At 47.2% G+C, this 11,044-nt stretch overlaps 1 protein-coding gene across 3 annotated transcripts in view; it reads right to left on the bottom strand.

Moving 5' to 3' along the window:
- Positions 1 to 521: 521 nt before the first annotated feature.
- INTS1 (integrator complex subunit 1) overlaps positions 522 to 11,044 on the bottom strand; it is a 29,588-nt gene continuing 19,065 nt past the window's right edge. For all 3 annotated transcript variants that reach the window (XM_068908213.1, XM_068908214.1, XM_068908215.1), the window contains exons 32-47: positions 10,483 to 10,623; positions 9,896 to 10,076; positions 9,687 to 9,810; positions 9,010 to 9,128; positions 7,970 to 8,057; positions 7,108 to 7,334; positions 6,000 to 6,123; positions 5,399 to 5,532; positions 4,811 to 5,003; positions 4,402 to 4,529; positions 3,694 to 3,806; positions 3,220 to 3,333; positions 2,443 to 2,513; positions 1,809 to 1,900; positions 1,586 to 1,695; positions 522 to 1,149 (exon numbers count right to left, since the gene is read on the bottom strand). In XM_068908213.1, coding sequence (XP_068764314.1) covers positions 1,034 to 1,149; positions 1,586 to 1,695; positions 1,809 to 1,900; positions 2,443 to 2,513; positions 3,220 to 3,333; positions 3,694 to 3,806; positions 4,402 to 4,529; positions 4,811 to 5,003; positions 5,399 to 5,532; positions 6,000 to 6,123; positions 7,108 to 7,334; positions 7,970 to 8,057; positions 9,010 to 9,128; positions 9,687 to 9,810; positions 9,896 to 10,076; positions 10,483 to 10,623 — 2,075 coding nt within the window. In that variant the 3' untranslated portion in view covers positions 522 to 1,033. The remainder of the gene's footprint in view (positions 1,150 to 1,585; positions 1,696 to 1,808; positions 1,901 to 2,442; positions 2,514 to 3,219; positions 3,334 to 3,693; positions 3,807 to 4,401; positions 4,530 to 4,810; positions 5,004 to 5,398; positions 5,533 to 5,999; positions 6,124 to 7,107; positions 7,335 to 7,969; positions 8,058 to 9,009; positions 9,129 to 9,686; positions 9,811 to 9,895; positions 10,077 to 10,482; positions 10,624 to 11,044) is intronic.

Raw genomic sequence — 11,044 nt, 5'->3', positions numbered from 1 at the left:
GCAGCAGGCAGGCACCTCTTCTATCCTCTGATGACAGCTGGCAAACAAGCCATCATCCCTATCAGCAGACAAGAAAGAGAGCAGTGATCAGCAGAAGAAACACAGGGAGGAAATGACAGATGACCAAGAGGAAACTCAGCTGCTTGTTTGAAGACTCCACTGTGACAGTGGCCAGCTGCTGGGGGTACTTGCAGATATACCAAGAATTTTTTTTCTTAAGAAAAACAAAGAAAAATCCACCCCCCAACACTCTTAAAAGTCCTGTCAGCAGTTGGTGATTGCGTTTTGGTAGCAAACTCATCTGTTATATGCCATTGTTATACCTCATTCCCTTCTAACCCTCCTCCATTTTCTGTGTATACTGTAAAAGGGCAAGAACATGTAGATACACACACACTGGACACATTTGGCCATAGAAGCGGGGATTCCAGAGGAGCGCTATCTTGTATAACAATAGGCTGAAGAATAGGGAGAAAGGGTTGTCAAGCTACACACCGAAGGCAGCAAGGACCAGAGAAAAGCACAATGAAAACCAAGAGTTTTAATTAAAAAAAAAAAAAAAAGAAGAAATGGCACCCCCAAGTCTCTCCCCCTGTGCAGATCCACATGCTCCCTCCAACACACAGAGGGTCTGTAGACTTCAAGCACAAGGGCTAGTGCTCCCTTCCCTTCTTCCAGCAGCTCTGCCCTCTTGGAGGGAAAGAGAATGACAACTACTGCCCAACGCTGTGATTGAGACCTGATGAAGGAACTGGTCCCTGTTAGGCACAATATTCAGATTTTTCTCCCACAGAAGCGACATCTTAGCCAGATCTATCCTTGCACCTTTCAGCTCTTAGATCAGCGTGCCCTCCTCTTCCAGCACAGTCTGGCCTGCTGTATCATCTCTGGGATCCTGTATCATCTCTGGGATCCTCCAGCACGTGGGCTGAAATACAAGTGCCTTCTCACAGAACTTCAATGCAGTTGATGAGTCCAGTTAAATTAATTCCTCTGAAAGTGGAATCTGAAAGTGGCTCCCAGGACCATATGTTCATATCATGGCTTCCATGTGCAGAACCTTCAAGGCCTCCGATATCTGAGAGCTGGTGTCGATCTGGCCATACATCCCCACCAGGAAGGCCCTGTGCAGTAACACTGCTGCGTGCTCTGTGAAGGGGAAAGAGAGCATGAGGACTGGCCTGAGCACTCCAGCATACAAGCAAGAGCAATGCACCAGCAAGTCCTGAGATGAACATTTGCAGCTGTGCTGTGCAAGCAGGACATTCTCCCCTTTTATAACGGGAGGGCGCAATCCACCCTCTAGTTGCCCAGGTGGGTATGCGATCAGTTGAGGGAGCACAACAGAGAGGAAAATCCTACAGGAGCAAATGTATTTCAAGAAGGCCTTCCTAGCCTCTGTGGCAAGTCTCCTCTGTGATGTTCAGACCCAAGTTGCTACTGACAGTCACCAGCATATTTGACAGCCTCGTCTAGGCGCCACTGACTCTTGACATCTTCTTGGGGTGGGTGTTCCCAGCACAGAAGCCCAATTCTGACCCTTGCAAGACTGAGTGTACACCAGAGAAGGCACACACCAACTCACCTTGGCAGAGGAGGGTGTATTCAGGCAGGTTCCTCAATGCTGTCTGCACCACCTCAAAGTCACGGCTGCCAAGGCAGTACATGAAGGTGGGAAGAAAGTCTGCAGCAATGCTGGGAGTAAAGCATTACAGTGTCAGTACAGTCCACGTCACCCTCAAGTGTGCAAGATAGGCAGTCAGTGCCCATCAGTGACTCGGGATAGCCTGAACCCCTGTTGTCCTCACCTGGGGTTGTTCTGAATGGAGCGCAAGGCCAGGCTAAAGGCCAGATTGCGGCAAGACTCCTCCGATGAACTCATCAGTTTCTGTAGGTTCGTCTGAGAGAGGATGCACAAATTAGCTAAGATCATAGCGCCATCAAAGGAGAACGTATTCCTCGGGCCTGCGTTATTACCCTTCCAAAATCAATCCAGCACTGCGCACACCCAGCAGGTACTGGCAGAGCCAGGAAATCCCTCTCTGTAATAAGGATTATCCTGTTTTGAATGCTACAAAGCATCCTGCTTTCTAATCTTATTCCACATAGGACAGCAGAATTTTCCTTAGGCTCCAGGGTTTTCTACAGAGCTTTTCTGCTTTCTCCATGGCCTGATACTGGGGGTAGGTTAGTTCTTCCTCTAACATCAAAGAGGTTAAAGGGGATGATGACAGATCCAGTGTGCAAAGGAGGCTGTGCGATGGAAAGACGACAGTAGAGAAGTAAATACTGCCTGGTGTCAGGAGGCCTAAAAGAAGTCAAATCTCTCCTAACAAGCTGCAACAACCCAAAGGATAGTAATTAAGTTGGCTGTGCAACATGGGTTCTGATGTAAAGGATTGCCTGCTTCCAGTAGCAGTGTCCAAGTCACTCCATACTTACAGCAAAAAAGGACAGAATTTCTGGCCTCCGTCTGGACATCTCATCGATGTCTGTCAGCACCTCCAGGATGTCTGGAAGAAGACAGATTGAAAAGGGTGACTGAAATTCACTGATCCAGCAAAGGATTGTTTTTCTAGTGATCCAATCTCCCAAGCAGTCAAGTTTCCCAAGCTGCACACAAAGCTAAAGTAACAAAGGCAATTCTTGAATAAGGATGAGAACAGGTCTGAGAACAGGTCTTCTGTGATTTCAGAAGACCTTCAGAGAAACAGCGTGTTGTTCCCATATGTCAGGTTAACACAACTTTCTTTCATGAAGGCCGTTTGGGGATTTCTAATAAAATCCTGCCTCTCATCATTTCAGTATTTTTATATCTTAAAAAACCAAAAGAACCCAAAAAACAAAATTAAAAAAAACCCAAAAACCAACCACACACATTCCCATTGACACTACAGAGTTGGGGCACTAGGTCAGTGCTGGCTCAGCATGAACTCCAGCGCTCCCTGAATCACCAGTACCACCTCCCAGAGCACTTAAAGCATCCCTGGAGAGCTCCCAGGCAGGGGCAGACACAGCACTGCTGAATTTCTGAGTGACAACAGTATCACAGGAAGCCTCTGTCAGGAGGTTATAGACAAGTTCAGCCATAATAAAACCCACATCCTAACTCCTCGATATGTCCAAACCCAAGACTCTAGCACAGGAAAGGGGGCCTGTAGCTGTTATCTGTCTGTATTTGCCCTGCACCCTCATACAGCTCTGCAGGCCCTTGCTTACCCTCAACAGTTTGGCCTCGGGAGAGCCTCTTCATGTATGGTGCCATTTCAGCTGGAGTGAGAGGAGTGAAGAGAGACACGCTGACAAGAGGGAGAGAGCCAGCAGCTGCTTCATCTAGGACAGAGAGATAACAGCTCACTCCTGACAGTCCGTGTGGTTTTAACGGAGACAGGTCTAGTGCTCCCTACCGGTATAGTGTATCATGAGCCAGCAAGCACACTGTAACACACAGTCTCTAGTCTCACTGGGTCTCCTCAGCTTAGGCAAAGAGACAAAACCTTCCTGAGCTGTCTTCTTACCACTGTTTTCAAATTGAGTGTACAAGTGCCATTCTCCATTCAAAACACCTTTCCTTTGGGCTATTGTCAGGAACGGGGTGAGCACAGCACATAGTGCTGTGCTAAAAGTATCTGTGCTCCGAAACATATCACAGGTTCACTGGCCAGAGTAGCCTTCTCTCACTCACAGACTCACCATCCTTTTCTTCTTCAGAGCCTCTGTCCAAGATGCCACTCTTACTAGGCAGACTTAGCCCAGCCAGAAGGGACTTCAGCATTGCTAGGTCACTGTTGTCCGATGATAGGTCACTAGTGGAAGAAAAAGCATGCTTAGTTTTAAATAGCAATGAGGGCATGAGGACATGTATCTACACACAAACAGTGAAGAAGAGAACATTTTAGCTCCTCAGAGGCAGAAACAAGAGGGGACAAATGGGAACAGCAGCTGATCCTTTTTTTCCCTGAAGCAGCTAAAGAAACTCCAGTTTTCCCTTTCATTGTAACTGGAATCCAAATTAATTTGTCCTCATATCTGCAGGTGGGACCCTTTGGCCACTGCTCAGGGAAATGACCACATTGCTGCCTCTCCGGAAATGAGTGCAGGCTACTACAGTGTCTCACAGAGTTACTTAGGGCTATTATGCGAGTTGGAATCACTACCTGACTTCCTTGGGCTTGGTTTCACTAGCTGTGAAAGGGAAATGCTGCTCATCATCTCAGTAGAGATTTAAAAGAGCTAAGGGTGAAAAGCACATTAACAGCTACTTTGTCACATCTTCTTGCTGTCTCCTGTTTGATGAGCTCATAGCAGCACCCTTTTGCCTGAGCAAGCTCTTGTTCATGCCAGCCTGCAGAGGAGGAGAGCATGGCAGGGACCATGGGCTAACTGGAGCAAGTAGCTTACTGGAGCGGATCCGAATGTTTCTGCAAGAAGGAGACAGCTGCCTGGGCGTTGCATGTGATGTACTTGTGGATAAACTGGACAAACTTGCTGATGAAGGCAGCCAGGTGCCGTGAGGATTTCCTGTAGTTCTGAGAAGGGACAGGGAAGATGAGAGTTACCAAAGAACATGCCGAAACGCTGCCCTATTTTGCACTGTTGGGGGAGCACACCAGTGACCAGGGAGTAGTAATTTTATCTCCCGCCTCCCCTCCAAGCGCTCTAAGGTATGTGAGGCACCTTTTGGCTCTTAGTTATATGAAGGTTTGGTTTGCTGCTGATAGGAGAGAGCTGGGCTTGCCCTGTGCTACACTAGCTTCTCCCTCTAGCGGCTGGCAGCCTGCACAAGGAAGGGGAATAAGACCTTTCCTACCAGCAGCAGGCGGATGAAGGACAGGAGACAGTCCCATAGTGCCACCTGGTGCTCATTCTGGAAGACCTGTGGCTGGAGTAGCTCTAGGATCCCCAAGACGTGGATGAAGAAGGTCAAGTGGTTCTGCTGCCTGAACTCCTGGAAATTGAGGTGAACACGGCCATGCAGCAGAGCTGCAATCATTGGCAAGTGCCTGAAACACCAAACAGAAGAACATCCATATCCAGCCTCTTCCCAGAAATGTTTACAGGTTATTACCCTTCAATCCCTGGAAGGAAGTTTCCAAGTTTCCCTCATCCTCCCCCAAGATTCTGGGTTTGATCCTTGCTTGGAATCAGCAAGCCCCATTTCCCATCTATTTTCTGTTCTCTGGTCTCCAATTCCAAGAGGATTGACAGACAAGGAGCCAAAAGAGATGCTGCCTCATTAGAAGAGATGCAGCTTCACTGCCCCATCTCTTGACTTTTGTACATAAATGCAGACTCTAGCAGTTATCAGGATTGCAACCAGCTTGTTCCCCTTCTGGACAAGGGTGGATGATTTTCAATGAACTCCAGTCACACAGGGGGTGAAGAGCAAGAGTGGTACCTAAGAAGTAGGATGGGATGAGCCACAGCTAGCTTCCTGCAGGCCATGTTGGCATCCCACACACGGCTTTCTGATGACTTGGAGTCACTGGTGTCTGCAAGGAGGGTGATGAATCTGTGAACCAGGGCATCGAGCTAGAAAGAACAGTGGGTAAACAATTAACAGGTTTAAAGCAGAGCCCCCAACTCTTCAGCTGTATTTCCCAATTCCTTTCCAATGACAGAGAGGGTTAACAAATTATTTTCAGGTAGAACCTGCAAGTAGATGCAGTGTTCCAGCTGGCATTGGATCTGAAGTCCTCAGTCTCTACCGACAGCAAAGTAGGATCAGGTGTCTGCACGTTTGTGCTTTCCAGAAGCCGTTAGCACATAGAAGCTTGCAGAACTTACAGTATTTTATAGGAGGACACTGCAAAATAAATGACCCCTGGCCTTCTTGCTCCTGGGAATGCAGGCAGGGAAAGGACAACACAAGAGCAAGGTGAAGAAGCTGAGGTGACCCAGACAGCATTTGCCTGTCCTCTCCTTTTAGTCTATACATCCAGATAGCATCCACTCTGGGTGCATGACTGAAAGAGGGCTTTCCTCTCCCTCTGCTTTACCTTGCAAGTGCTGCTATCTCTGGTCCCTTCACTAGTCAGAAGCATCTCTGGCATAGGCATGAGCAGCTCAGGTAGCTGCAGGTAGATCTGCAGGAGAAGGTCCTGGCAGCATTTTCCCACAGAGCTGAAGGAAAAAGGGAGAGGTCAGCACCTGCTCGTTGCTTTACTTCAACCAGCAAACATCCCAGACTCACGAGATTAGTAACGGCCTGCTTGCATATGGCAAACAGCTCAGGGAAAGGGACAACGGCAACTAATCTGAATCAGCATTTTCCAGTCTTTGCTTCTTTTAAGCTTCTCAAATTATGCAGAGTCTGTGGGGATCTGTCATTAAGTCATATCCAATGCTGGAGTTAGAAAACTACGCTTACAAAGTTACCCCTGGGCATATGACTGCCAAGCTCTGCTTATATTCCCAACGAGGAGAGTTTCTCCACACAGTACTGGCGTTATAGGTGCTGAGTTAATCCCTCATCTCAAGCACTAGTATAGTCAGAAGCACAACTATTCAAACTAATCGCTCTAGTCTCACTTGCCACACCTGCCCTCCATGAGTTCCCAGTCATAGTCTGTACTGCAAGGCAATACAATGCAAGGGCAACTGAGTAGATAACTCAGTAAATCTTTTCTAGCACCGCTGTAGATGAGGTTATGATTAGGTCAATTTGTTTCACTGACTGAAACGTCCTCTCTTCCTGCAGTGCTAACAGAGCTATGAGAAAATGGTCTAGCCTCCATTCAGCTTCAAGAGCAAATCAAAACTGTCAGCGGCAGCATGATTAACGATGATTCAAGGAATGAGTTGGAGACAGAGGTCCCAAATTAGGAATCAATAATTAAAAAGAACCCATTGGCTTAAACAACAACAAAAAGCTACACCCACAGTTTATCCTGAAGGAAAAAAAGGTCCCTTTCTTGGTCCCAGCAGCACTTAACATGACCTCTTTTTCCTCCCCAAATCTCTGAGATGATAGCATGCACTTATCAAATGGGCTCTGGAACACAGTATTGTTAACAAAGACACGCTGGCAAGTCTCATCATTACACAACTGCCCACTCCCAAGTAACTATCATTAGAATATGCACTGATTCCCATTTGTACCCCCACCTGCTTCCCCACTGCTGGATACAGCTGGTCAGATACTCCGTTACTTTTTTGATGCTCTCAAGGTCACCATGAGAACAACTGAGCAACAAGGGCAGTCGTGACTGGATGAGAGTGCAGGAAGCCTCTTCTGCGTTCTGGTATCTGGTTTCTGCTTCAGCCAGGATCAGCTCCACCATACTGATCAACTCTGATGCCTTCAGGTGGAGCACAAATTCCTCACGACGCTTCTATAACACAGGAAGACACTCTCAAACTGAATCCAAACCAGATCCCTAGATCCATAGTTCCTTTATTCACACTTTCCCCAACTTGAACTGAACATCTTTTAGGCCTAGAGTTAATAAATGCCCAATATCTAGAGCTTTGAAAGCATGCATCTGAACCCCTAAATGAGGTCTCTTCACCCTTCTACTTTTGAACTCGTTTACTCCCAACCCAACATATCTGGCAGGACAGAATTCATAATTCAGTCAAACAAAAGAAATTCCTCTGCAGAGGAGAAACAACCCCTTCTTCCTGGTAAAGTGGAAATTATCTCACACTAGGTTTTAGCTCACCCATCACCGATATAGCCTTGCGACTAGATCTTTAATAGACATTGTGGCAACTGCTGCAGGAGCTGCAGAGGAAACGCCAAGCAGGCAAACTTATGTACGTTCATATCAGCTTGTTGAACCTCGAACTGCCATTGTAATAAGTAACTCAGCAGAGCAGCCAGTAACCAGCTGAGGTGCAGGCAGCAAGCTTGGCATGATGCATCCGTACTACTCCGGCCACCTCTTGACCACGGAAAGTTAAGAGCTGTAAAAGTATCACCTCTCACTCCATCCAGACAGAAACCTTGGAGGAAATGAACCACTACCTGAGGAGTTCTTTGGTCCCTTCCCTGCCAGATTCGAGGGATGTGAATACAGGCCCACAAGAAATCCAAGGATGCAGTTGGGTCAAACCTGCCAGGAGATAAAAGATTACAGATTTGCAATTAGAGTCAAAGCAGCCCTCTGGCAGCATACAAAGAGGGTAGTGTCTCTAAACATCCCAAGTACTGTGAAGAAGCATCTGCAAATTTAAAAATAGGCTCCATCAAGTCCTGCGTTTGGTTCTGTTCCCAGCTTATGACTAATGATTTGTGGCAACAAGCACAGCACACAGTATGGAGTTCAAGGAATGGCATTCCAGAGTACGTTTGGTTTCAAGGAGTTTTGCGCTACAAGGCCACCAACACAAGCAATTGGTAAAATCAGAGCAGTGACCTTGCTGTCCCAGTGTAACAGAACACATTGCCTTAGAAATTGGTGGCCTTAGAAAGATTGCTAGCTTAATCATGACTTGAATTTCTATTAGGTGTTAAGTGTTCCCTGATTCAGAAGTATAACAAATTTAAGTGATACTACAGTGATGCTTTAGTTTTTAAGAGAAACATATAGGAGCTGAGAGCTAGGGCTGTTCCAGAGATCAGAACCGGTCGCCTGCTGCCATGAACAGGGTTTAGGGAAAGACTGGAAATGGAGTTTAGTAAAATCAAAAGATCAAGTGGAACTTGCCCAGGCATGCAGACTCCTGCCAGTTCAGAATCCAAGCCATCTTTCAAACCCCACGTTCATAAAGACTCTCAACAAGGGCAATGCTAGATGGATTACCCAGCAATCAGCACTTCCTCTTTTGAATACAGCCAAATCTTTATGTGCTGCTTCCATCAAACAGCAGGTAATATTTTTATCACGGTACCCAAATCAGCATGACTGAAATCGGCATCCTCTCAAAGCCTGTTTTTGGCCGGGCTACATCTCCTGCCTGAACTGTGAAACATGTTAACTCCTGTTCTCAGCTTCTCGTTCTCTCTCAGATACAGTGAATTGCCCTACTCAAAACCCCTTGCTCCACCCAAAGAGCAAGACTCACCTTTGCTCCCTATTTCTGCAAAGCAGAAGCCTGATGCACTGGTGCAGCGTGGTCCAGCTGGACTGGTGAGTGAGAAGAGCCAAGAGATACGGGCGGAAGGAGGGCACTTGTGACCCTGCCTGGAAGGACCAAACAAGGAAGACATGTATCAACAGATCCATACTGTGAGGTGGAAGAAGCAGGTATCATGTATATTACAGGAAGGTGAAGATCCAGGAAAAGACAACACAGAATACACCATGTAGATATAGGATTTGAACTGCTGTACTAACTAGCACGACATACTGTACAGTATGTCAATACAGTACATGTCTAATGAGCACTAGAAAAGCTGGAAAATTCAACTTCACTCTAAGCATCAGCACAATGTTTCTGGGCAAACTATAGTTATCTTGTCTGCAAACTGCCAAGGAAAACTCAGCTGATCGGGCTGTTGTGGGACTATGTTGTGTCTCTAATATGCTTTGAAGTCCTGAAATGAACAGGGCTGAAGTAGTATAAAGATCAGACGAAACATAAGCCTTGCACTGAGAAGGACGCACCAGGATCCTCCTCTTAGCCAGCCTGCACTGCTCTGGAACTGGCGTAACACACAGCAAAGCATAAACTCTCCCCTTGCGTTGGTACCCAAGCCAAGGGGTTTCAGCGCAGAAGTCCCTCTGTCTAAGAACGCTTACTTTGTTCCAGGAGAACAGTAGCCTCTGCTGCAGATCAGGGCAGCTGCTGATCACCTCCGGGTCCAACATCTCCAGCCAGTCATTGAGAAGGCCAGAGGAGGGTCCCAGCCAAGCAGCTTCAGTGCTGAGGAGAAAACAAGGCTGGTATATCAGCAGTGATGCCACGAAACCAGGCCTACCGGTAAATTCCCATCACTGCCCAGGCTCACCTGCAGCTATCCAGCTCTTTTTTCACTGGTGTCTCCTCTTTGTCCTGGAGCAACAAGGAGCTCACCACAGCAATTGGTTTCATGGCAGGAAATCTGGTGGCAGTCTCAATAGTAGCTGAGAAGAGGACAGTCAGGAGTTCCTCCAAGTACGGAGAGTGAGTTTCAATCAGACCTTGAAGGACTAGCAGAGGGAGAAAGACATCACACGCTAACTTCAAGAGGTGGTAAGGGTGCAGCGGAACCGTATCAAGAAGGCGTTCAATCCAACGTTCCTGAAAGCACGCTTCGGTAACGAAGGGGGAAGCCCTCTTTTTCCAGGGGAACAGGCTGCTATTTCTCATTATGCTAGCAGAAACCAGCAAATTACTGAAGAGACTTCATTCAAGTGCCAGATCACAGTATATAAACACACATACCAGTGCAATAGAAGGTGGTGATACAAGCTGGAACCAAGTTTAGATCAGTTTGCATTTTCTGATCCAGAAAGGCGGCAGCCGCCTGCACCCTGCACACTAGGCACTCGCTTGCTGGGCTGGAAGGTCAGTCTGCTACTACAAGAGGGGAGGAGAGCAGAAGAACAGCCATACCTTTGCTGATGAGCTCTGGTTCCACATTACACTTTTCTCCTGATTTCAAGGTTGCAATGATGGCACATACTGTAGAGCTGATCAAGTCAGGGTCACGACGGAAAGTCAGGGCTTCCGTAAGGTGCAGAAAGCCACCTCGAACTGCAAAGAAATCACAGCATTGGCATCAGCGGGCCAAGCCAGTCCCCTCCTCCAACAAATTCAGAGGGACTTCTCTTTTACAGATGCACCATGTGGTTCTAGGGCACAAATACTCGAGCGTGTGAACCCACTACTCTCTACTGCTACTTCACTCCCACTGAAAACCTTGACATCTCTTCTGCATGTTACAGGCACGTGTGGCTGAGAATACTTTATAACTACAGGACTATAACTTAGGCATTTCCATTCCTAAGCTCTCTCCTTCTCCCAAAAGACAGCAGATAACGGCCATACAAGTCATGCTGCGACCCTGTTCCACAACTATCCTTGCACCTGCACCTTCCAGGACCAGAGGTAGCACAGAATTTCTAATCCAAGCAATCAAAAGTTTTCCCAAGAGATCTGGTCTACCAGGTCTCCA

The sequence above is a fragment of the Struthio camelus genome, chromosome 15, assembly GCF_040807025.1.
Source record: "Struthio camelus isolate bStrCam1 chromosome 15, bStrCam1.hap1, whole genome shotgun sequence".
NCBI lineage: Eukaryota > Metazoa > Chordata > Aves > Struthioniformes > Struthionidae > Struthio > Struthio camelus.
The sequence above is the reverse complement of the archived record's forward strand: the minus strand, read 5'-3'. Positions and strand labels throughout refer to the sequence as shown.